The sequence below is a fragment of the Apteryx mantelli genome, chromosome 7, assembly GCF_036417845.1.
Source record: "Apteryx mantelli isolate bAptMan1 chromosome 7, bAptMan1.hap1, whole genome shotgun sequence".
Taxonomy (NCBI): Eukaryota; Metazoa; Chordata; class Aves; order Apterygiformes; family Apterygidae; genus Apteryx; species Apteryx mantelli.
In genome coordinates, this window is record NC_089984.1 from 34,282,158 (window position 1) to 34,309,130 (window position 26,973).

At 40.7% G+C, this 26,973-nt stretch overlaps 1 protein-coding gene across 2 annotated transcripts; it reads left to right on the forward strand.

Moving 5' to 3' along the window:
* Window positions 1-4,892: 4,892 nt before the first annotated feature.
* ACSL5 (acyl-CoA synthetase long chain family member 5) lies at window positions 4,893-26,973 on the forward strand. 2 transcript variants are annotated; one of them, XM_013941735.2, is made up of 21 exons: window positions 4,893-4,946; window positions 14,385-14,570; window positions 15,147-15,255; window positions 15,903-15,967; window positions 16,044-16,145; window positions 16,501-16,600; window positions 17,856-18,034; window positions 18,716-18,748; window positions 18,982-19,033; window positions 19,608-19,681; window positions 20,141-20,218; window positions 21,248-21,382; window positions 21,853-21,987; window positions 22,062-22,157; window positions 22,717-22,789; window positions 23,690-23,778; window positions 23,859-23,975; window positions 24,307-24,450; window positions 25,039-25,140; window positions 25,504-25,575; window positions 25,985-26,973. In XM_013941735.2, the coding sequence occupies exons 2-21, from the start codon at window positions 14,415-14,417 to the stop codon at window positions 26,123-26,125; spliced, it is 2,052 nt and encodes a 683-aa protein (XP_013797189.1). In that variant the 5' UTR covers window positions 4,893-4,946; window positions 14,385-14,414; the 3' UTR covers window positions 26,126-26,973. The 2 variants fall into 2 exon arrangements, with proteins under 2 accessions (XP_013797189.1, XP_013797190.1); XM_013941736.2 differs by lacking the exon at window positions 4,893-4,946 and adding an exon at window positions 8,197-8,244.

Genomic DNA, 26,973 nt, shown 5'->3' on the forward strand with positions numbered 1-26,973 from the left:
AAGTATCAGACATCGCATCTCATAACAGGCTGAATTTTGAACTTCTTATATGCAGTCTGGTCTTTAACTGGGACAAAACTGACTTTGTCAAGATTTGAGCTTAAGAACAGATGGAAAGAAAGATTTTAGAGTATCAGAAGCATTTTGTATTGTTCCAATAACAATGCATAAGCAGAATATCTGCTGTATATCAAGGCTGGTTGTTACAGCCCAGCTCTGTATTGTTTTATGTCATCTCATCAACATCAATGATATTATCTCCAGCTTAAAATGGAAAAAGCTCCTGTAATATAGAGTTCCTAAAATAGAGATGGACACCAAATCAAATCAAAGCTCCCCAGAATTCTAAAAAAAAGAGCTGAACTCCAAGGCTTATCCTTTGCATTAAGCTACAGAGAACAGAAAAGGTCCAAGATACAACACGAAGGACTGTAATATATCCTAGCTAACATAATTGTATTTGCTCCTCTGCTATTAAAAACAAAGTATCTTCCCCAAAAAATCACTGCTGGCTCTCTTGTTTGGCTAAATTACTCACAGGTGACATTGATAGATCAAATCTTCATGATTATCTATATTATAGATGGAATTTGGTTGTTTCTATGAAAGTTTAACCAGCTAAACAAATTACAGCACTGATAACACTTAAAAGCATTCTGAATGGTCTTTAAACTTTCCTCATCTAAATATTACACATCAGATACTGCTCCTTTGGAACATCAGCTCTTTCTCTTTTATTAGTCATAGATCCAAAGTCTAAAGGTACTAAGAAAGTTGTGTTGTTTTTTTTTTCCTCCACTTCCAGTTTGAATGATCAATAGTCAAAGTCTCTGTTCGTGAACTGCTATGCCTGCTTCTCTTGCCCATATTTTGTTCTGGCAATAGGGAAGGTTAAATACTACAGATTGTTCAGGTAAACACTTTTCAGTAGACAGAATAAGAAAACCAAACTATAAAAGCTACTGAACATATGAAACAGAAGTTTCAGTTCTTGGATCTTGTGTCAGAATTGGATTTGATAGTCTGGAGAAGCTGATGCAGAAGCCAAGCCCTGCATAAACAAAGCAAAACACAGTGTTAAGCTTCAAAATATCAGCACACCCTCAGCTCTGGTAGGCAGTTCTTATTTTCATTAGGATTTAAATACCATGAAATCTTCACTAACTGCTACAAGCTGGATCTGAGCTCATCTGTATCCACGGCATCTGCCCACTTCAGGTTTCAGCAGCCTCCACTACATCGTTAACCTTTAGAAGACAACCTCCTCATAATTATTCTGTCCACAGACTTTCAACACAAACTCACTGTCACAGAAACGTACCAAGGCAGAATGTGTGCTGGATGACCATCTTCAGAGCTAACATGAAATACGCATTCAGTGCTTTTGAGATAGGAATTACTTTACTTTGTTGGACATTATGCAGAGATAGCTTCATTCATTTTGCTTCTATGACTCTTATCAGGTAGAATAAAATCATCAATACCAAATATTTCTTCATGTCAGAGCTCTGAAGAATTAGTCTTTTGGGGACAAAATCTGATCCCAAATAGACCAGAGTAAATCCATAGTATTATACAATTTCCAATCTAAATCAATAGAATTATCTGCTGGTTAGGTTCAGAGTCTGCAAGTCAAGGTATATAAGTCAGTATTTTCAGTTCCTGCATAAGGATTTGTGCCAATTCACACTTGTACAGATTTAATTAACATCTACAGTTATCCAAAAGGTCTGTTTGGTCTGGTTTTAAAACCATTGACACTTATTGGGACACACCATTAAAATTCTGCATGAGAAGAGTAAAATGCAGGATTGTCAGCAGTAACACAGGAACAGTAAATTGAGTCAGACATTTCATATAGTCATCACAACTACACAAACACATCATAATTTAATAAAAACAAGTGTGCAGCTGCTCTTGGGCACATAGAGCAATTTTAAATATTCAGACATGTGCAGTCTCATTCATTGATCCAAGCAGTTTAACTAAACATGCATCCCTTTTTTTTTTTCCTCTCCTCAAAAGCTTTAACACAGTTAAAATGATTTATAAAATACTATCGCCAAATATCACTACTATCAGGGCAGCTATTTGAGGTGACGGGTTAGAGTTTGTTTTATGCTTATCATTCAATAGCCTATTGCATTTTAGTAGATTTCACAAGACCAATAAAGAAAAAGCTTCTTACAGGTTACCTAGAAGAGTGATTAAACTCCAGCTCTGTGTGGTAATGAACTTTAGATCCACTCTTCACAGCTTGGACTAGTTCCACAACCTCAGCAAGAATCACTTTTAGTCAGCATTCAGGGATTATAGCCCCATGGTTGTATGTTCACTGGCGGGCATCTAAACCATGCCTATGAATCCCACTGTTGGTAATGGAGCTGGACAAAAGCTGGAGGGTGTACAAACTCCTTTCAATTTCTCCCACTCCCTTACGGCTGATGTTCATCATTCAAGTGTTGAGTGAATTTCAGAAAGGGCAAATGTTAAAATTGCTTGTGTGATATTTAAAAGAAATGTTAATCTGACTAGTCACACTTTAGATAAGCACAGAAATTGATTTCAAAGAAACCAAACTATGACTTTCTATCAACCATCAAAACTAGCAAAATAAAATTTTAATTATTATATGCTTAAAAAAACCACTGTATGCAAACAGTTCTATCTGTCAAAAGCTAATAATTTTGAATAAATATTTTGAGTCATAACCTGCTCAGAGATTTCAAAATGACTAACTTGATACTAACCTGCTAATCTACAGAGAATGGAAGAAAAGGTCTTTGATTAACTTTGACTAGCTCTGCCTCAAGCTCCTCCTTTTCAGAACTGGGACATGGGTGATATTGTCCACAGGTGATCTAGTCTCTCTTATGTCATTCGTTGTGTGTTTTAGTCACTGAGATCACAAACACCAGCCCTGTGGCATCATTCTTTCAGAGGCAACCAGGAACACAGATAGTACACACGTGCAAGCCTGCATTATAGAACATAAGCAGATGTTTCCTGGGGTTTGTGAACCTGTTTTCCTATTCCTGCTTTCAAAACAAATTGAAAAAAGGCTAACCGCCATAGCACTTCAGCCAAACTTGTGATCAGGAATGCCGCCTGCCTAACTCACACATGACACACTGCTCAGAGCTGCTCAAGGCTCCTGGCTCTGCTTCCTGCAGTGAGCTAATAAGGTCTTCATTCATCAGGAAGCAACTATACAGGTGAAAGGTGACAAAACAGTACAACTTCCATTAATTTGGTGTTCAAAAGAGGTAAAAAGCCATGTACTTTATGTACTAGGGGAAAGACTGGAGAAGGAAAAGCAGTAACAGCTTTACCCATACAGCTGGCTTGGGCAACTCGCTTTGTTTTGTTCTCTCCTCAAGTCTCTCTGCTACACTTCCTCCACCACACACACGTCTGTGCATTAAGATAAGACGTATCTAGAAGCAAAACCTACAGATGGTGTCAGTCATTCTAGCTCTTTTGAGGCTGTGAGGCAATATCCACTTACACTAAATGGGGACCTGCCCAGCTCCTAATTATTTGTATCCATTGCACACCTCAGAACAGCATAAAATCAACTGCTTTGTTTCCCACAAATAAGTTACACCACCGACTGCAGCCAAGAAACTTGTATACCGATAGCATCTTTTTACACCAAGTTTAGAACTGTCCCACTTGTTTTCTTTTCCACCCTCCCCAAACTGATATTTTCTAAAAACTTTCACCTTAGAGGAGATACAATCCAGACTTCTTCATAAGAAGGTCTAGGATAATAATAAGTATCTGCACAATTGCTTTCACTTCCATTAATGTCTTCTGATAAAAACAGGTTCCCCCACCCCCAGCAAAGAATACTCAAGACCGTAAGTGAAAAGAGTTAACACCGACTTACTTCTCAAAGATTATATAGGAGTCACATTCCAGCACTGGTCAAAGCAGGCCTGAATCAACAAAAGCTATAGGATCTTAACTGGTCCTGACAGTATTAAGTGAGTGCTGAAAGGACTTTGGTATTTAGCTTTGTGTCTTGGATCATGAGGAGCAAAATTTCTTCCAAAGATCACATCCACAATCCTTGAAAGCAAAGCCAAAAAACACCATTTGGCAGTCCCGTGTGAGTACCTCACCTCACAGTTGTGTTTGATCTCTTCTCAACCAGCATCAAGTGCAGCAGCTCTGTTACTCCCATTCTATAGACAGAGGGGACAAAGCAACCACTTAAGATATTGATGACGAAGCCAGCTTAGCCTAGTGTCCTAAGCACCAGACTGCTCTTGCCAGTCCAGTGAATGAAACATCCTTTGCACACCTTCAAAGGAGAAGGTGCACAGTGGTAAGAGAACCAGTGTCTCTCCATCTCCACCACACTAAGAACTCCTACCCATAAAGAAATGTGCTATTTCATGGACCACTTGAACTGCAAAGGAACCATGCCTCGGCAAAATCATACACATTTAAGGAGAGGCCCCTCCACAAAGCAGTAAGGGAAAAATAGAAGAATATATTTGCTTGCTGTAAGTGCATTCTAAGAGGCACCCAGTCTCAGCAAAAACACGCTTATTCAGTGCCCCATATATACTCAGAAGAAATGAGAGCCCTGTTAAAAACCCAAGGGTGCTGCTTTCACAGGGCTGGGGTTAGCTTTCACAGCACACTGCTCTCTTCCAAAACTGTTGCGCAAGAGTTGTGTGTTTAACATTCTAACCAGCCAAAATTGCTCTTTATATTTGATCAGGAATAATTTTTACCTTTGAACCTGTTGCAATGCAGGTTCAAAGGTTACCTGGGTGCAGTGTTGCCTGTTTATTAAAGCCACACGCTGATGATTCAGGGCTCAGTCCAGCCACAGGAGCTGGGGAAGCACCAGCCCTTGAACACCCACTTGGAGTTGTAGAGCAGCGAGGAAAGAAAGCTGTGTCAGCCCCTCCACCCAGAGCTGAAGGAAGGTAAGCAAATCTCTCCTGATCAGAGCCAGTCGTTTCAGTACTGGGCTCCCTGCTCCTGCAGGGAAGCTAAAAGTGGGATAATAGCCTTAATTTGCTGCAATGCCTTGATCTAAAAGCACAGTTCTCATCACACTGTGTGCTGTTAAAGGCAACAGCTGACTAATTGGCTGCACATTATGAAAGGGGCAAGTCTGGGTTCACAGGAGGCATACAAAGAAATCACAGCCATAGCGAGTACCTGAGGGAGAGCAACCGCCTGAACACTCCCTGTTGCTATAGACTGGCTGGAATTGGAAACCTGCCTACAGTGCAGGCTCAAGCCATTTTCTTATCAGTTTGCTAGTTTTGTCTATTTAAAGATACAGTGCACAGAGTACCAATGCCAGGCTCCCATTCAGATTCATGTTTAAAACTAAGTTCCAGGAAAAAAAAAAAAAAAAACAACAATTGGTACCACAGCATTGGAAGCAGGTTTTGAAATGCTGTAAGTAAAAGCTTGCTATGCACTAGATCATTTACATGCACTAACTACTGCCAATAAGCTTGTGTGTAACAGGACTGTTATCCCCAAAATTGTTATTACAAGAATACAGAAGCTGGCTATAATGCACTTTTTAATCTTCTAAAAGCATGTTTTTTAAAGTATGGCACAACAGACTGTTGCCATCACCTTGGTACAACCGTTTGGTGTAGCTATAGAGATTGAGCCTTCTCTAAGCTCTTGCATACAGTCACAACTGTAACAAAGGAGAGGAAATTAGAGACAAAGATTAACCAAAATCAAATTTCAAGTAACATGGCTAGCAAAAAGCGTGCTGCTCTTCCAAGTCCTAACCTGTTGTCCTGTCCACATTGCCTTTGCTGAGGAACCTGCTTATGCTCCAAGATGATTTATGTCCCTGTGCAATCACTCTGTTACAAAAGCCAGAAGACTGCCCTTGAAAAATGTAGCAGAGCAATAAAGAATAATTATTTTCATGGCATTAAGAAAGCATATTGGAATTCAAAAATCCTTCAAAAAATAGTGATCCCACAATTCCCACAGACTCCCAAAATTCAGATCCAAGTCTTGAAGTGGCAACAGAGAGAACTGTACGCTGAGCTTATGCTTCTCCTTTATTTACTTATATCCTCTGCTGTTTGCTATAGGTAGATGGGTTATTTTGGCATCTTTGGATAGCTAATGCTTGCATTGTGCTACGTCCTTAAGACTCCTTATAACAAGCTTGCCTTATCCATCCTTTATGCAAACCCTTTGCCACATGACAGTAGAAGGAAAACAGCTTAAACTCTCTATCCACACACTCTACCAACTGCTGATTTTAACAATTTGCTAATGGGTATGAAAGATGCACACGAACATTTTACATGCACATACAAGAAGCAGAGGTTGAATTATTCAAGACTCTGCTTTGCCCTACCTTTTGGCAGGGATTTACTGACAACAAATGGATTTGTGCCTCCTTAGAAAAGCTAGATTTTATTCAGATCATTTGTATCAAAAATACAAAGCCTCAGAATTCTCATGTCACTTCTTACACATATCTGGGAAACAGCATCAGATATATTTCAATTTCTGAGTATTAAACAGGACAAATCCCTTAAGGAGAAGCTATTTGCCACATGGCTTTTCTGTCTGCATCTCTTAATCCAATTCACGTCGGAGCTGCGAGACTCAGTGTGTCCAGACAGCGCAGTGTAATCCTCGCAGCTCTGGAAGCCCTGCCTCACACCCTGGGCTTACAGCAGGCCAGGCGGGATGGCACTGCGGGCACAACCTCCTGTGCCCCTAACCAAAGTCGATGCTGCTGAGATACACAGCATTGCTGCCCAACTGCCGATCAGAGATGGGGCAAATTCACTGCTTTTTCTCTTCCTCCCTGGCCTCACACCTGAAGGGGGAAAAATTCTCAGACACACCCAAAGAAGTTGGAAACGCAGCTGGACCCTGAGCCTGGCTTTCTTTCCCTTCTCTGTAAGGGGCATTGCCTTCCTCTAAGCACAAATGCATACTGACTGGCACAATTAGGGCCTGTGCTTCAAGGGCTAAACTTCACGGCTTCACCTGAGTACTACAGGAGAAGCTCTGGGTAAGCAAAACGGAAGATAGAGGACTTCCCTACAGAACAAGCTATTTCTTTTTCATCTTCACCAAAAGCCCATAGCAAAATCAGTGAATTAAGCCTCAGCTCCATCCTGAAGGTATGTCTGCATTGCTAAACAATGCCACAATTACCATATAAGCTAGCTTTACCTAAATAGCACAAAGTTTACTGCAGCAATGAAAACATAACAGCAATTAGTACAGGCTCTATGTTTTAGCCAGCAGAATGCATGGCCAAGGTCCAGGACAGATTGTATTCTGGATGCAAGCACATGCTATGTTACTGCAGCCTTGCTGCAGCTTAATCTAGCTAGGTAAATCATTCTGAAATCATACAGCAGAGATAACCTTCAGGAGGGCAAGCTGGTAGGTGAGAAACATGGATTCTAAGACCTGAGGTCAAGGTACTAAAGAGGAAAGGTAGGTGAAGCTGCTGCCTTCCCCCCCCCCCCCCCCAAAACCTGCTGCAACATTCAGGTTATATTAATCAAGTGTATTAGAGAGAAAGGCAGAGGGCAGCAGCTATAAACTTTTAAACAAAGAAACACACCTCCAGGTGTAAAGAGAATCCCTGTCATAGCAGGAAACAAAACTGAAGAAGACATCTGAAGCCTGATTCACTGTCACACTGTGCAAACAGTTGCACATATATAAGACTACAGCACACCAGAAAGTTAATACAAGGACTAAGTAGCTTTTGGGGAAAAAAAAAAAAAAAACCCTTCAGCAGAAGGGCAGAAACAAAGATACAGCCCACCAGCAAGCATATTACAAGAGTAATACTGTAATCCAAGTATTTTGTTAGCACTACAGGCTACAAAGTTCTGCTCAGCCTTATGTACAACAAAGCCATAGTGAGAGAATTACTAGCGCGCAGCCTTACATATGGAGGAAAAAATAACAACTAGAGTATAAACATGCAGTCAATATCAATTCAGAAAGTCTTAGTACGCTTTTCAGCTAGCTCTTCGGAAATGTGCAAACTCAACCACCTCTCCTCAACAGAAAACCCCCACAACTTCCTCTGTCATTTCTCTCTAACCACTTAAACCACCCTACGCCGTTTCCTCCCTTTTATAAGAGCCCTTCCCAGCATGCTTTCTGCTTGCTGATTTATTTAAGCGCGGGAGAGGGAACTAGCTGTAGCTTTAACATGACTATTTTTTTAATGGCTGTTGTTTTGCTACTGTGCTGGTAAGGGTTTTGTCTTACTTAAGGAAAAAAGGCTGGCTTGCTTTCTCCCTGTTGTTCCCCCCCCCCCCCCCCAAATCCTATGTGTGGGTTTTTTGCTGGCTTTCTTTGCTGTATCTGCTCTGTTCTGTGTAAGTAAAGAAGAACTAATTTTTTTTTCTTACTGGTAATGGGCTTGCCTGTGGTTACATACAAGAGCTTCAGTACAACCTCTGTGCATATATAGTGGTCAGCTGTGAGGTTCAAGATAATGCATTGATCCTGCTAGGAGAGCCTGCTCTGAAACTGTGCTATCAGCTAGATGTTAACCTTAGGCTTAGTTAAGTTCAGATATATATTTGTTCTCTGTTCTTTGTAATAGAATTGCTGTAATAACACATAAAGATAAAAGATGTGTACCTATGAGTGATTAATGCTGCCTGCTTTCTGTATGGCTTTATAGTGTGTTTAATGATCACATTATAGTTTTCTCAGAGATTCTACGTGGATTTTCAAGTTGAGCTTTAACTCTAGCTCTTTAAACCATGCTTGTTGTGTGCCTAGAGATATCTTCCAATTAGTATAATGCTGATACATGCATATCTTGCAGGGATATGATGCTGTATTATCTAGTAGGGTAAACAGTAACAGAACCTTTTACATGATTTTTAAGATATTTCAAAACTTTATAGTGCAAGTTAAGCATAAGCATTCTGTAAAGAATCTTGCTATGTAGAAATCTTTTAAACAGGTAGATTTTCAAGGAGAAAACCTGATGTAAAAGCTAATATTTCAAAACTTGATTCTTGAAGTTTTCTGACAAAACAGCTTTTAGAACTTATCAGTATCCCGGTATCACTGTGTTCCTGATGGAGGGACAGCAATATTAGACACAGTCAAATCCTCTATAGAAATGGGCTTTCTAATCTAGTATACTGAATGCTTGGGTTCAATAGGCAGTTCTGCCTAGGTCTGAGCAGGGCCCAGAAATAGCCTGTAACGCAGTCTGAAACCACAGAGCACTAGACTTCCTGAAAGTAAGTTACGGAGGCGTCGTTTTTTCTCATCCACTGTTAGAGCAATTCTCAGGCAAGATCAAAGTATACTTGAACTGTTTGGCTGTAACTCTCATAGGCTTTGCTTTCAGAGTACCTCTTATCTCAAGTGTGTCTCAGGCCTAATGTGGGTTGCATTAAAGCTTTTGCTTTAAATGTATTTCTGCCTGCCTCTAAACAAGGTCCTGAGAAAAGCAATAAAAGTTAAATCTGTGATTTTATTCTTCACATAACTTACTCAATAACATCATTTGTCTTCAAAGTCTCAGATCTCCCAGGGCATTAAATTAATAGGTGATACAATTTGTACATGGCTGTGTTCAGCAATCACTGCTGAGCTCTTGTGCTTTATCTAACTCTGTAGATGCTAAAAGCCAGGTATGCCTAAATCCTGCAGAACACAACTTTTCCTTGCTGCCACTGGAGAAAGGATGGGATGTAATCATGCCAAGAAATAAGAACTGGCACAGTGGCTCACATCTGCAGAAGACTAGGCAAGATCTGCACTACGAGCAAGCAAATGTAAAGAGTGAACTAATGGTGGCTAATAAACTACTGTAAGTGGTGGCCCCAGTGTAGTTAGTTCTGCTCTACTCTTACTACTCAGAAAAAGTCAATATGTTACCTTACTAATGCTGATCAACCAGTTCTCATGATCTCCTCAAAAGTATATGCATACTGTCTCTTATCCCCTTGACCTTGGAGCAAAGAGAATATAATTTTACAAAAGTATCTCCCAGGCAGTGCATGACCCTTGCCTCTGAACCGGTGGGAGTATCAAACACTGCTGTGCTGTCTGTAAAGAACTACTGTGAGATAGATTACACTTTTTTTTTTTTTTTTTAACTTCAGACATGTGCTTGAAGGCACAAAGCTCAGTCACTTTCCAATGATTCCTGCCTTGGAGATAATAGCTCTGTTTAATTCCTTCTAGCTATCTTCTAGCTAGCAAAGGAATTGTCCTAAAGGTTACTGAGGGTACAGTAGAAACATGAACATGCATTGCTGAATTCAAGGGCATAACTGGTACCACTGTAATCTCTTCTGATAAAATCTAAGCCTTTGCACTCCTGAGTGTAGTGCACCTTACCCCTGACCATTGATCAGGCCAAACATCTAAATGTACTTTAACTGTCTAGCACCTTATTGCACAAGACAGCTAAAAGAACTGGCTTGAGACATCCTGTGCATTTTGTAGCTCTCTGGTCAGTGGGAGTTAGGGGCCTCAATACTCAGAGGTTTCAAGCACTCCAACTCCCCTGCATGCTAATGAAAGCAGTTAGCGCTCGGACTTGCCCTACAATGGACTCTGGTATCTGTCAGAGATGCCCTGACATCTTCAGTTGCTTCATTCCCTGCTTGAATTTGCAGTCAGTCAGTATAGATCAGGTATTGTGTATTCACAGGCTGTCTGGATCTGTGGGTTAAACTCTGCTTGTTGTTGCTCCATAGCACAGACCTTGGGTAAAGCTAATCTCTTTCCATGGACAGATGACTGTCAAGAGAATAGACTCCTGTCCTCTGTGCTGCCCTCAGCTTTGAGGGAAGGAGTTTTAAGTGCCTTTTGGAGGACAGCAGGGGTGGATGAACTAGCAGTACCTTGAATTTGACAAGTAGCTACAGAAGAAACTCTAGCCATAGTAGACAACTGTCCTAGTTCTGGGAATCTTGAGACAAAGTTGCTAACTGTCTCTTGCCACAGCCTATGTACTTTGATAGGAGTGGCTGAAGCTAATCTGAGGAAACCTGACTGGAAAGTAAGCTAAAATGCTGTTGTCACTATCACCCTTCATAAAGTAGAGGAATTGTCTTTCAGATATTTTTGTGTAATGCAAACAAGATCTAGGTATTTGTGCTTTTTTTGACACAACACTAACATTTTTGTAGCTTTAAAGCATATTATGTCTTGACTTCTGCATGTACAGTCTTATTCAATATTGTAAATGAGCTAATGAAGAGGATTATGAAAAAGCTAATTAGGAGCAAATGAGCACATAATGCTTCCCAGGCTGTGGAGATAAACTTGTCAGAAGGTTTTTCTTTAAATTAAAAATCATTTTGGTTTGTGCTTGTAACTGAAACTTATCCCTGACTAGTTACAGGGTTTCTCTTCTCTGTGTAAGAGACTTGTGGAATCAATTCAGAATCTGAGGGCAAAAGCTTTGCTACATTAGTCATCTGCAAGCTTCTCTTGCTTGCTCCTGATCAGGTATTCTCCCGGGATTTCAGGGAATTCTCTGCTCCAAGCATCCTTATCCTTCACAGTTTGATCTTCAGTTTTCCTAGATGCCTTGGCACAAATAGCCTTGCATGTGATTCAATGAGATTACGGCAATACCCTGAAGCTTTTTAGTGACTTATCTATGGCAAAATGGAGCCTTTGGGGTTGGTGGGTTCTCTGATCCTTTCCACAATGTCAGACAAGTATCTTCTATCATCTATTAATTTTCAATCAAAATAATCCATGTAACGGATACTAGCTATTTGACAACTGCACTTATCTGTCTAAGCAGTTTTAATTCTGTATCAGTTAAAGGACTCACTGCTATAGATGTGACCCCCAGTTCTGATGATTACCTCTAATATGACACTTTATAGGCAACCAACCCTTCCTGGTTACAAAGAAAAATTTGTCTTAAAAGTACTTTTTAGAAGAACACTTGAGAGCACATTTCAAACATTAAAATTAGCATAACCATGCAGGCATGTGATCTATTTAGTAGCCTGCATACATCTCTATTCTATTACTGCTTGTTGAAAGGACTTAAAATATCCAGGGAAGACTCACCTGAAGTATGCTGAGTGCAAATTCCTCTCAGTCTATCTGGGGATGGAAAAAGACAGGAAAATAGCACAGGCTGATTGCTATTAATCAAAATTCCAAAGAGTTGGACAGGAATATTCTGGTACGCCTGTAAAAAGATGGTAGGATAGGTGTGCCCCAGTCTAGTTTTGCTAACTTGCAACAAACCAAGCTTACAGCATACAAATGGTTCAAATGTGGTTTGCTCTGTCACTTGGCTCTAGTGCTGGGCTCTGAGTTAAAGGGATAAGGTTCTTGTATACAACTCCTCTTCGTATTGGAGAGTGGAGATGCCTCTACCAAGCTGCCTCAATTCTCAGATGCTATAAAAAGTGTCCTGTTCATGATAACAAAGGAGCAAGTGGTTGAACTGATCCAGCTTTGGCAGGAGGAGCTCATTGTCTAGTTCAGTGAACCACACCATGAACCAGATACTGTTTAATCACCTATAGAAAGCTGTTTACAAATTGCTGCAGTAATATATTACAAGGCCAAATATATAAATTGTGAAAGGCAGGTGATTGCCAAATTCACCTTACTTATGTCTTAGTCTTCCAAATAGTCATGCTAGAACAGACTGTTAGGAGGCTTTGTCCTGAGTACAAACTTGATCAACAGGTCTGGGTTCTGGAGATTTTTCCCCAAGCTGAGCTGGTAAAGGATGAGGAAGGATGTGGAAACAAGAAATATTCTGTGCTGTAGAAATAACAGGCTCATGCTTCTAGGTGTGATATACCCAGTGACTGGAAGTGCCAGTCAATGCAGAGCCACAATGCAGCAGTTCCTGCGTTTCTTGCTGTAGCACTATTTTTCTGGGGGGACTCTCAAAATATGAGACCAGAGTTTGGGGTTTGAAGGGTGCATTGACTGGGACTTGGAGTGGGAAAGAGGTCTAGGGAATTCATACTGATCAGATGCACAGATGATGTTTTTGGCATCTTGGACTTGATGATGAACTTCCTTTCTTATCCAGCTGCTCAGCAGGCAAAGCATGCCTTGCTCTCCTCTCTCTATAGGAGACACATTAAGATTGTTGATTGGCACAGCCATTGTGAATTGAGAACTAAAATTATAAACCTGATATGGGTGATCTAACTCTGGTCAGTCTGGGCTCAGAGGCCCACATTCTGACTTAGGCACCTGGCTGAATTTACTAACTGTTTGGAAAGCACCTTTAAGTTTCTTGGAGTTATAGTTAAAGGGTGACTGGAGTTCATTGCTCCAGAATGCCTGGTATTCTTCCTGTAAAGGGATTTAGTTAGGTGCTGGCTGAAGTATTATCTATTGATTGGGTTCCCTTGATTCTGCATATAGGAATTTGAAAGAGCATGATTATTCACCTTGCGAAGTGTGTCATGCCCTGCATACCTATTTAGATAATTGGCAGATAAGTTGGTGATATCTGAGTTCATCTAGAACAAATGCAGTTGATTGCTAGATCTGCCTTGACCATAAACATAGCAGCACATCTTGGAAGTTAAAATACTTCTTGCTAAGGGAAGAGACAGAAATAGTGCTTGTCTGCACCTCTTATAGGAAAACCTGCATTCTCAGTTTTTGCTTCCCTGCCCTTCAAGGAGGAGGTTCTGGATGGTGGAAGCAGCAGAATTACTTCAGTATTTTCCCAGCTAGACTTCTGTTGCACACATTGACTTCCAGGTCACCACTTCCTAGTGCAAATTATCTCCTAGAGTTTTGACTTGTGATGTATCTCAAACTGAGCACACTGTCAGTGCCTAACTGGAAGGCTTGTCCAGCATAGACCTTCCTTCCAGTAAGGACAGCTGATCATGAAGATACTACTTATCCTGCAGACTTTTACATGTTTGTTACACCTACATATATTCCAGGAATACCCCTCCCACTGGACAGCTATAATCTTGAGGGCTTTCTTACTTTCACTGTTCACTTCACTGAACTGTAGGTGTCTTTTGGTTATACTTAACTTGGGAAATTGTATACTAGTTTTCCCAAGGCAGACTTAAGAACTAAAGCTATAAACCTGATATGGGTGATAGACTCTTGAACAGAAAGATTTTACATCTTCTGTTCCTGGCCTAACTTGGCAGGCTTCAGCTTTTTGTGGAGGTGGATACAGAATGGATTAAGACTTATGGGGACAGGTGACTTGAGATCTCTTAAGAGGCTTAAAGTATTGCATAAGCTTGCTTCATTATTGCACTGTGAGTGTCTAGAAGCAAACTGCTGAAATGATTTGTAGTTTTGCTTAACAAACTACTTAAGTAACCATGACTTACAGGTAGTGAGTGCTTCTAACCATCTGCTAAACCTCCTGTTTGTCTCAGGTTCAACTCTGGCTGCGCTGACCCGGCACAATGATCTGGATACTTCAAGTCTTGTTCTCACCGCTCCCAACACCAGCATTGTTTAGCCTTGTTGCATTTGGAGCTGCCATCTTCCTGTGGGTGATAAGCAGGCCGAAACCTGTTTTGCCTCCTGTTGACTTAAACAAGCAGTCAGTAGGAGTTGAGGTAATGCTTATTCTGCTTGTAGGGATGGAACATTTTAGAGAAACTTGCTCTGAACACTGATCTATTCTTGACTCTGAGTATCAGTTGGAACTCTCCTGTCTGATATACACAGCTTTCTTTCCCAGTTATACAACTCCCCTGTATAGGGAGAGAAGGGAAGTCTTAAGATATTAACAGAATAAGATGCATTGGCTCTTGACAGAGTTAGATGTGCTTTTTACCAGATGGTCTCAGCTGCCACTCTTTTTTTTTTTCCCCTGTACTTTAAATGGTTTATATGTTTTGAGTGGTCAGCTTTGAGACTGATGCTGGACTAAGATGCTAGACTTAATGAAACTAGGCAAGTGATAACACTTGGTCTTAGTCAAGGTTTCTAACCTGTAATTGAATACTAATCTAGTCCAGCTATAAAGTTCCTCTGCATGTGACTGAGCAGATTGAAATTGGGAAGGAAAATGAGACTTCCCTAACAATCCAGTGCTACTAAAATGTTTTAAAGGGGATTGCTGGGAGAGTGGTTGAATAACAAGTAGCACTGCATTTGTGCACTAGTACAGAACTATGCTCTGTCTCTAGGGAGGAGCCAGAAGAGGTGCACTCTTGGCAGATAACAACTTGCTTTCTTATTACTTTGAAGATGCTAAAACCATGTATGAAGTCTTCCAAAGAGGACTGCATGTTTCTGGTAAGCTTTGCAACTGCTAGTTAGTTCTTACTCATCACAAGTAAATCAAATGGTTCCAAGCTTTTTCATCTGCCTCTTGTCTGTAGTTGATCAGGCTAGCAAAAGCTTTCCTAGACCTCAGTGGGTTTGAGTGACAAATGACCCCATTCTTTCCACAGATTTGGAAGTAGTATCAGTTGGCAGACTGGGCAGGAACAAGCATTAGAAGCTTAAGATGGTAGAGTTCAGTGAAGAGTCAGCAGATACTGAGCATCACAGGAAAAAAAATGGAGCTTTATGATGTGAGTTTTCAGTGTAAAATTACTGCCTGCTCACAACAGGTATGAGCTGCTGTCCATGTGACTTCATAGGCCCAAGCCCTATGCATGGAAATATATATTGGAAACTTGGAAACTATTTCAAGCTCAGCTGGGTTGTGAAATGAGAAGATATCACCAGGTCTTGAAATATTGCTCATAAGGATGAAGCCAACATTCTTGCTATCCTGATTTGGGCAGAGTACCTAGTTATGGACACTTCACTTCCATGCTCCATGAAGTTAGCTAGACATCTGACTGAAAATATTGCCCACTCATCAGTATCATGTTGAAGTGCCATGCAACTTCAGTATTGAGCTTTACGGCTACTTTTCTGAACTCTTCCATTAGGAAATGGTTCCTGTTTGGGCTACAGAAAACCCAATCAACCTTATCAGTGGCTAACATATAAACAGGTGAGTGTTGCACATAACAGACGACTTCATTTAGGATACTGTCTTGTAACACTAAAAGGGGAAAACTTTCTTACAGGTTTTGGATAGAGCTGAATACCTGGGATCAGGGCTTCTGCAGAAAGGATGTAAACAATCATCAAACCAGTTCATTGGTATTTTTGCTCAGAATAGGCCTGAGGTAAGCAACAAGTAGAATATTCTGTCCCAGAGTATTCTGAGATCTGGTGGGGAGAGGACGGTCTAGTCACTTGGTCTGTTCAACTTGCTATTTAAATAGCTTGAGGCCACCTTAGGAACAATCACAAGTGGCTTTTCCCCTCTCAGTTATTAATGACCGAGCATACATCATGCCAGGTACCTAATAAAACAATGATTGTCTTGAGTTCTGGCTACTGTAGAAGTCCTAGGGACATGTTCCTTACACAGACTCAACTACTGATGTGTGCATGGCTAGTTTAGCTACACAAAGTCTCTAGGTAATCCTGTCTTGGGAGCTGCTAGTTTTCCTTAGCATTACTGTTTTCTCTCTTCAGTGGATCATTTCAGAGTATGCCTGCTACACTTACTCATTGGTTGCTGTTCCACTCTATGACACTCTGGGGCCAGATGCCATTGTACATATTGTTAACAAAGGTAAATGTTGACTTTAACTGTTTCATAGTGATGATTTATCTAAGACGCTCTGTTCTGAGAAGGCTGAAGTTCAAAGAAATTTGATCCAACTTAGAGTAGCTTTGCCCTTGCTGCTCTTCTAGTTTTATGGACACTTCAATTCTGTAAAGCTGTTCTGCAGAGGCCATTGTTCAATTTCTGGAAGAAGGCAATGAGCTTCCTATGTCTCCTGGTGTCTTGAGTACAAGTTTAATAAAGACCTGCTGGGTTATGTGGGCCATGCTGCAATTGGAGGGCCCAACCATTTGCTATTTGAGGCTTGGCAATCTTGAACTCTCACACTGCTTGCAAAGCAGACAATCAGACAACACAGATAAGCTTGCAGGCAAATTAAGATTAGATATTTGTCTCTGAATCTACAAATTGTAGGATGCAAACAGTGGAAGGGAGAGGGATGTGGGGTGGAAGGAGTTTGGCGGGGAGGTGTATGTCTAAATCTATCTGGTTAGGGTCTTTGGTCCTACAAAACTAACAGCTTGCATGCCATCATGGAAGAAGCTGGTAAGGGAGCTTGAATACATCTTCAGACTTCCTCTCCCAGTACTAGGGGAGATTAAGAGAAAAAAATCCACTACTATCACAACTACGTACGATCCAACCTATAAATAAGATTTGCCAAGCAGAATCACTTCAACAGTTATGCGGGTAAATCTTGACAACAGGTCTTGCCCTGGGACTACACAGCTGTAATTAGATTAATGGGGAACCAGCATGGTCAGACAAATCCAGGTCCTCTGTTGTCTTACTGGGGAATGCTTTTGTAATTCTGTGCAAGTCTTTTGAAAATGCAGGGAAACTGAGGTATTAACTCCTAAATTTTAACTACCTCCTTCAAGCAGCTCTAGATTTCCTCAAATTTAAGGAAGATGGTTAAAACTAAACACTTATTGTGGACAATTCTGGGCTTTTATGGCAATACTGAAAGATCGAATACCTATTCTGACTGTGACTTAAGATATTTGTCTTTAGTTCTTCAGCACAAAGACCTGGCTTCAGAGAAAAAATGAGATTGTAGCTATAAACTCAGCTGACCCTGGCAGGAATCTTCTTAGCACTATCAAGCCAGCCATTGAATCCATATGAACAAATGCAGAGGCTGAAGCTCATGCTATAAGAAGCCAATGCTGTGTTCTAAATGTATGTGCTACTGAACTGTCACTCACTAGAGTCCTATGTTCTCAGAACAGACTTCTGAAATATAAATTCTCTTCTGTAGCTGACATGAGCACAGTGATCTGTGACAAGCCTGAGAAGGCACAGGTCTTGCTTGACAACTGTGAGCAAGGAAAGACCCCATGTTTGAAGACTGTCATTCTCATGGATCTCTTTGATAAAGAGCTCAAGGACAGAGGAGCTAAAGTGGGAGTTGAAATTCTAGCACTGCAGGAAGTTGAGGTAGGTGACTAAAGGATTCTGCTTGATATTGCAGGGGAATGCTTTGCCAGCTAGACATCTGGATTTTGTCTGGTGACAATGACACTTTACGCGTTATCCAGTAGTTATACCTGAATCTGAGATCTTGAACAGTCATTTTGAAACTTGATATATTTAGCTGAGTGGACTTGCAGAGATCCAGCTATTGACTGCTGTTGTGTATCATGCATTGTGGACACTCAGTATGCAGCAACCTGAAGAATTCCCTAGCCTAACTCTTGGTTTAGTTGTAACAGGATAAACAGAATTTAATTAAAACTTTAAGTACAAATGGCTGGCTGCTTTGAAATCCCAATACTAGTTTTAATCTGCCAGATTGGATGTGTAAATGAGTAAGGGATGTGGCCTACATTAAATAAAACAAAATATCTCTAATCAGAACTTCCAAACTCCTTAAGTAGCCCTGATCACTTTCTGCACACCCAAATTCCTGCTTTTCACAACCCCAAGCAGAGTCAGTTCTTCCAAGCTATGTGTGCGCTAAATGCACAAAGACCAACTTCTCTCACTGAAGGAGATAAGAGCATAAAGTAAGAGTCAAAGTAAAAACAAATGCTGCCTTTGAAGCCTAATTACCTATTTATCTACTTTTGCTGCATTTCTTTTTGTTACATTTATTAAGCTGTGTTTTCTCTAACACAGGAGCTGGGAAGAAACAACATAATAGAACCAATTGTGAGTATCCCTATGGAACAGTTCTAAACTTGCAAAACTAATCTCTGAAAAGACCTTGTGCCACACGGCTAGCAGAGGAGGTTGGCAGGATTTTTGAATCTTGTCTTTCTCTTCCCAAAAAGATCTCCTGGTTGGTGTACCAGATTCACCCCCCTTTATGAAGTGTACATAAATAGTGATAGACAACATAACAATCCGTAGATTGCTGACTTTATGCTGCTTCTGTCTTCTAGCCTCCTAAGCCTGAAGATCTTTGCATTGTGTGTTTCACCAGTGGAACCACAGGTAAGAGAATGCATGTTGGTGCTTCCCCATTAAAACAGTCTCCCTGAGCTGGAAGAATTTTCTTTCCAGTGGAGAAGAGGAAACACTAACAACAAAATGTAAAAAAGTAAATTGGAACTTTCTACTGTGTCAAGTTATCACTGTGCTTCTGTTTGGGACATTGTCACTACAAGACAAGTGCACTAAAGACAAAGCTTCTTGGGCAGAAAAATTGACAAATTCTATTCTATTCTTGCTCTATCTTACCTTCTGAAAAATACAGGGTCTTTGCATTAAAGAGTTTGGCTGTTTATCTATCTGTGTGCTGATCTTCCCTACACAAAGACCTTGTTTCAGCATTCTCTATGCTACTACTAATTACTCTGCAATTTCACTAGACAGTCTGTTTAGATAATATCTGTAGCTGAAAGTGCCCAAGATGAGGGGTATTTCTGATCTCTTGAGACAATGCATGCAGTGACTGAACCTAATACTAAGATGGTTCTCATCAAACTGACTGAACCAAGCAAAACATGAGAAACTTGATAGCACATGCAGTCACAGCCACAGCTGACTTTCCTCAATCTCTCCAAAGGTAACCCTAAAGGAGCCATGCTGACACATGAAAATGTTGTTGCAAATGCTGCTGCCTTCCTTAAATGCACAGAGGTAAGCTACTGCTGCAAATGATCTCTAGGCTGTCATTCAGAGTCACTAAAATGGCTTTAATACAGGCATCTTCTGCAAACCATTCACTTCCAGTAAACTCATGCGTTCCTAAGTTTCCATATTTCCATGAGACAAGTGTACTGCAAGTAACTTGTTTTGACCTTGAAGAAGGACTCCTACTCAGAAGGAGAAGTTATTCTAGAATGAGTCAGAACTAATGCCAAGCATGTTAAACTACCCTGTTTCAAGTCTTTCCAAAATATGAAACTAATGCTGATCTAGTATTCTGTCTCAAGTTTCACTGACTCAGTTTCAGTTGCAAGTTTTGAAGAGGTGATGGAAGGGAAGAGTCTGAGTTGCTTCAGTCATTTAAAAGCAGATATTTCAAAGTACTCAAACTGATCCAAACTCAAGAAGGCATATGGACTGCTGACAAACATCTGTTTCTTTCCCATGTAGAACACATTTGAGTGTACAAGTTCAGATATCTCCATGTCCTATCTTCCTTTGGCTCACATGTTTGAGAGAGTTGTACAGGTAAGTAGACTGTGTGCATGCTACTAAGTCTCTGTAGAAGATTTTATATGTACAGACTAGTTGATAGTAACACATGAGAATTAATACCTAGCAACCAATACCACCTACCTAAAATAAAACCTCTAAACTGACCAATTAATATCTAGTTACTGCTCCAAGATACAGCTACTGAGTTGCTATGATGGAACTTAGTTCTTCAGTCCAGTCTCATTGAGCCTGTGATGCCCTGAGAAGTCTGCAAGCCAAATCAACAGCATCAAGCACTTAATCTAAAGTACAGAGAAAGCTAGCACATGAAATGGCAGCAGTTTAAGAGCCATGGATTTAGCTCTCAGAGGAAGTGAATATTGGTATGTTTTCCACTGTCCACATGCTGCCAATTTGTTTCCTAAGCTACAGTTCTAGTCTTTCAATTAATGTACTTCTAGCATGTTCTAAGAGTGCTGAAGATGCACTTACTAAAGTGCAGAGCAGAAGAGCAGAAGGAAAAACCCCATGTTTTTTCAGCTTTCAGAGCTCCTTCCTATGGGAAGTATTAGCAACTTTGTAGCTGGGTCTAACTCTTCTACATGTAATGGTCCCCAAAAATAGTCCTTTAACCTCAATTCCTGACCTGGTAGTTAAAACAGAATGTGTCATGTCTTATCCTTTGTCAAGCTGTTAAATTCTTCTGTTGTCTTGTACTTACTGAGATTTCCAGGGATCTGAAGAGATATCAAAATAGAATAGCTCTTACACAAATGTGTAAAAATCCATATTAACTCTCTTCAAATATAACATGAAATGTGTTTTGTGGCACTCACGTAGTACATACCAAGGTTGCATGTCAGTACTTACTCAGTCAATGCCTCTGAACATCTGTAAATCAAATTATAGTAAAAACCATGATAAGTTTATTTCTGCAAACCTATTTAAGCAAGAACTTTCCCATTAAGGGGCACTGGAAATCATGCTGCCTTCCATAGACAAATCATTAGTGCTAATGTGAAGCTAGAAATTGTTCTTGACTAAGGTCTGTTCAATTTTTAGACTGTAGTCTACAGCTGTGGAGGGAAAGTAGGCTTCTTCCAAGGAGACATCAAGTTGCTAACAGATGACATGAAAACCTTGAAGCCAACACTATTTCCAGTTGTACCAAGACTGCTCAATAGAATATATGACAAGGTATGTGAGCAATTTTTAGCTAAACTATCTTCAGATGCATGCATTTAAACAAGCATGCAACTTCAAATTGCAATTGAATGCATAACAACCCTGCTAGGTTAATTACCCCTTAGCAGAGAGAAGTCTTTAAAATCCTTTCTCAGTAGCTGAAAAGAGCCGTCAGACCACTAGTACAAGAACAGCCTATCTAGTCATGACTGAATTAGATCTGTTGCTGTTCAGAGACAAAAAGCTTGTTTACTTTCAGAACGAAAATGAAGCAGGTGCAAAGCTAGAGATCATTGTCCGTCAGAGCTGTGGCTGAAGTATGACAGCAGCAACACAAATTAGTATTGCCCCTTTGTTCATCTCCTAGAACATGGCAGTAGTGAAGACAGATTCTAGTTTATCAAAGTAGGAGATGGTGCCTTCAGAAACTGGAGGTACAGATTTGAGTTAAACCCAAGGCTCAATGATACTTTTTCTTGCAGATACAAAGTGGTGCAAAGAGCCCAGTGAAAAAATTCCTGTTAAATTTTGCTGCGACTGTGAAGATGGCTGAAGTGAAACAGGGCATAATTCGAAATGACAGCATTTGGGATCAGCTAATCTTCAAAAAAGTTCAGGTATGTCTGCCCAAGTGCAAGTAACCTGACCAATGTAATACTGGAGGATCTGATGGCTTCTAATTCTCTTGTAGGAAACAATGGGTGGACAAGTGCGTATAATGGTAACGGGTGCAGCCCCTATATCTCCCTCTGTCCTGACATTTCTCAGAGCAGCATTGGGCTGTCAGGTAAGCTGATTTTTTCTAAAGTAAGACTTGTTTAATGGTCACTTATTTGGGTATAGTCAATAATACAGCTATAGTCTAGCCAGGCTTGTTGCTGGAGAGGTTGCAGTCAGGGTCTTCAGTGTTTTCAGGCTGCTTGATCTAAGTTAATTGTATCGCAGGAACAAGCTCTGCAGGGCTAACTGACTTCAAACTACACCACTGGAAAGTATCCAGTAGGCTCTAGGAAGGGGAATTGAGCAGCAGAAATGGGAACATGCAACTCCAGCAGTAAGTCAGGTGGCTGCCTCTTGAGCTTTGTGGCTTACCCTGGCAGTCAACAAACCCCACCATAGTACATATGAGAACAGAATTCATAGAACAAGGTGACCCACTAGTCCAGGGCTTGGGCATTTGAACTTGAAGGATATCTGATCACACCAATAAGACCAAGAAGTCTGAAATAGGCTATGATTGTCTTGGTTTCATTCCTAAAAAGACGACTTGTGTATGGGTATAGTTGACTGAGCTCTTACATACCAAGGACTCAGTGTTCACAGGATACTCATCCTTTTTCATGCAGATCTTTGAAGCTTATGGCCAGACTGAATGCTCAGCTGGATGTACTTTCTCAATGCCTGGAGACTGGACAACAGGTATGGAAGCTTGAGACTCAAGCTCTCCCACAACTGCCAATAGAAAGTGGCACTCAAGTTTAGGTGCTCTACTTCTTTTAGTTCAATGAAAAATAAATCCTGGTATTTAACCTCCCTCAGAGTGATCCTTAGTAGCAACAGTCACACCTGTATGCATAACGGTACCAAAATACCTGCCTCAAGTAGATGAGCTCTTGTGTAAAGTGGTCTAGGTTAACCTAGAACTTTTCTAGTACTATTGCACAAGAAAGGTGCATCTGCAGGGCTGCAGATGAGCAAGTCTGAGCAAACTAGACAAAGGCTTTTTTCAAAGGGCTTTGAGACTAGTTTTAGCGCTCAAATCTCAAAAAGGAATTAGGACTAAAAAACCAAACATGTATGTTACTTGAATATTTTCAGGAAGAGCTAGCCTTACTTGAAGATACTTTCATCTTAGTAAGGATGTTTTGAATATTGGGTATTTTAAACTCAAACTCAAGTCACCCCCTGTCCTCAAGGACATAACTACAGATCATGAGTATGAAATAGAAATGAAGACCAGGGGACAATGAGGAAATTTTGTGAGGGCAAGTGTGGCACATGACCAGTATGCCTGGTTAGACCAATAAATAGTTCAAAGCATCAAGGCTTAGCTGCTACTTAACCTGCACAAAGTGTCTGAAAACGGCACTACAGTAATGGTCTTGAGCATTTGGTGTCTGACCCCTTTAAACAGTACCAGTTCTTACTAAAGCAGTGAACAGAGCCATGAAGTATCTCCTATTGCTCAAGTCTTTCATATGAAGAGGACACCTGGGTTCTCCCATCCCACTTCAAGACCAACTCTTTCTAGTTTTATATCAAATAGGGCTAATTGGCAGCAGAAGCCACCAAAAATAACTGTTTTCTTTTTTTCCTCAGGCCATGTTGGAGCCCCTATAGCTTGTAATATCATAAAGCTAGAAGATGTGGAGGAAATGAACTACTTCTCTTCTAATAATGAAGGCGAGGTAGGTACCAGCTCCTGTGTGTATCAGGAAATACTGAAACATAAGACTGGGTAACTAACAATGTTCTGTGCTTGCTGTAGGTCTGCATTAAAGGACCAAATGTGTTCAAGGGTTATCTGAAAGACCCTGAGAAAACAGCAGAAGCAATTGATAAAGATGGCTGGCTCCACACAGGAGACATAGGGAAATGGATGCCAGTGAGTAATAACTTAATACATACCATCCCTTGGATTTGAATCCTGGACGATTTACAGTAGTCTGAAAAGCTGAAGTGGATTCTAGGATAAGTCTTACAAGGTATTTTGTTAAATTACCTACCATATAACCCGAGGCAAAGCTCCAAAGACCAATCGGCTTGCAAGATCTTAAATAACACCTGCTTGGCCAGTAATTAAGAATGTCACTTCCACAATGATCAGGCAGAATATGGTCTCTCATCCTTTGTCAGAGGAGAATAAAGGAGCTGTCTAGTTATGCTTCTTACAGAAGTAAGACGGGGACTTTAAACTAACGGTGTTTATCTTCTAGAATGGAACACTGAAGATCATTGATAGGAAGAAGAATATATTTAAACTTGCACAAGGAGAATATATTGCTCCAGAGAAGATAGAAAACATCTATATCCGAAGTGCTCCTGTAGCCCAAGTCTTTGTACACGGGGAGAGCCTGAGGGTAAGCAGCGTCAAGTGTAAGCACCATGCAAGATTCCTCCCAAACCGAGTTCTGGATCAGGGTACAAGTATATGCATATACAAGTGTCCTTGAATGAGATCTATTTCCATGGAACCCATGTTTATGGAAGCTTCCTTTCAGACCTTTTGGGCTGTCTTCAGCCTTTGCTCTTGATACCTTAGAACAGGAGATCTTGGCATCAAATTGAAAGTTACGTTAAGGCTAGTTACATACTTGAATGGGATCAGTATGTCAGGTCAGGTCTATATAGTTTTTTCACTCCTTTGCCACAGACTTGTCACCTACAATTGTAGATTTCAGTCTGTAAACCAGCCAAAAGTAATTGCTGGACTAAGTGTTCAGCACAAATAACAGACACAAACTACTACTTCAATTTCTGATTTCAGAAGTTAAGTCTTAAGTCAAGAAAGTCCTTGTAGCCACCTTCCAAACCCTGGAAATGGATGGGGAAGTAGACATGGACTTAGTATATAAATATTGTCCCTTATCAAGTTCTCCCACACACTATCAGAATAATTTTAGATGCCTAGTCTTTGTCTAACCATGACTACTTCCGCTTGTTTTCAGTCTTCTCTAGTAGGCATAGTGGTTCCTGATCCTGAGATGCTTCCAGAATTTGCAGCAAAACTGGGAATAAAAGGTTCTTATGAAGATATCTGCAAAAATCCAGTGAGTGGTCTTACCTTTTAAGTGGGTTATAGGAGGATCTTAATTCTGAAGTCCAATCTTGTATTGCTTCAACTTCATTTTTACCCAGTTTGTTTTGTAAATTAAACTGGCTTAAAGCTGGGTAAAAGTCATGCAAGCAGCCTTAAAGTAGAAGCTGGGAAAGTACAGGTGTCCCTTGAGGTTTCAAGGGCTATTACTGCTTCTTTTCCATTGAGAAGATAGTGGTGACCTAGTAGTGGCTTTAATGTGAGAAGCCTTGAATGCTGAAATAAGCACATGTTTTTGCCACCCTCAGTTTTCACTGACTGGGCAGTAGGTATGATCCTCAGCCACTGCTCCTGCTGAACTACATGTCTCTTCTAGGCAGTGAAGAAAGCTATTTTAGAAGATATAGTCAAACTGGGGAAAGAGGCTGGCCTTAAGTCCTTTGAACAAGTGAGTACTTCCAAACCCTGTTTGTCACAAGTACTTGCATTGCTAATACAATGGCTGGGAAGTCTGCATTACTATCACTATTGACTGTGCCAGGCTTGGACCCAAGGAAGTTGCCCAGGACAATCAACTGCAGTAGGCAGTGGAGCACTGACTAAGCCATGGTTGTAGGGCAACAGTAGCAATTGCCATGGGATGGAGTGGAGGTTCCCCATTGGCCACAGGAGCTGTGCTGTAGTTCCAGCCTATCATTAGTTACTGGATTAAGTAACTAAGGGAACTCCTTAGTTACTGGAGTTCCTGAGAATGAGTGAGTTCTTGCATTGAGCTCAAGGGACCTGGGAAGAACCATTATGTTTTTCCTCTAAGCAATTCTGTAGGTGTCACATGCTAATTTTTTTTTTCTACACAGGTTAAAGACCTGTACATCCACACAGAGATGTTCTCTGTAGAAAATGGACTCTTGACACCAACACTGAAGGCAAAGCGAGCAGAGCTTGCTAAATTCTTCCAGAGCCAGATTGAGGCCCTCTACTCAAGTGTGCAGGAATAAGTGTTTTGTTTTAAATTAAATTCCATGGAGTATCCAAAAAATCTCTTTGCCAATACATCACTTACAGTGAGCACAAGCATGAAGGGAGGGGAGCAAGAAGAATTCAAGTGTATTGCTTCTGGTATCCTGGGAAAATGACCTTCAGACAAGATGATTATGGCGTAACTGACTACTGGCCATGTCCACATCTTGCAGGACTAAGCATCAGATGTCTAGGCAAAGCCTGAACTTCAGTGTTTCTTGGACTGTGACTGAAGCACACAAATGCTGAAGAGCCTCAGCCTTTACAAGGCAGCTGTATGCACTTCTTACTGTTGTCAAAAGTAAAACTTATTTTCCTACTCCAACTATAAACTCCAGTCTGACCAAAAGACTGATCTGCAATCACAGACTAACCTCTTTCATGCAGTTGTATGTTTGGGGAGGGGAAGGGATGGTCATGCAAAAACAAAGAAGTGAAGGAAGATAACACTAAGACTTCAGTTCCCACTCAGGATGGCATAGCCTTCTCACTGTGCCTGTCTCAACTTGGGCTGTTACAATAGGAACAGGGGGGTTAACATCTATTCAGCAAATATAAAAGTGAACTTTCTGCTCCTAGCCCTGGACTGCACAGTAGAGGTTTGTTTAACTAAAGTGTGCGTAGTCTGGCACCAACTGCTTTATAAAATGTATGCATCTTAAGCAAACATCATACTTCATGTATAAGATGCACTGGATCACATTTTGTATATGTTCTCAAATGCAATGGCAGCCATAAATTCATAACAGGGTATTGGCTTTGAGTCAGAGCACTGGAAAACTTCAGTTGTCATTCCTAAGGACAGAGGATGCAATAAATTTTAACT

What these genes read in the sequence shown, in the direction of transcription:
- ACSL5 (XM_013941735.2), top strand. Translation starts at nt 14,415, where the DNA reads ATGATCTGGATACTTCAAGTCTTGTTCTCACCGCTCCCAACACCAGCA. An exon ending in TAGCACTGCAGGAAGTTGAG is followed by an intron (nt 18,035 to 18,715) that starts GTAGGTGACTAA and finishes TCTCTAACACAG; the next exon opens with GAGCTGGGAAGAAACAACAT. An exon ending in TTTCACCAGTGGAACCACAG is followed by an intron (nt 19,034 to 19,607) that starts GTAAGAGAATGC and finishes ATCTCTCCAAAG; the next exon opens with GTAACCCTAAAGGAGCCATG.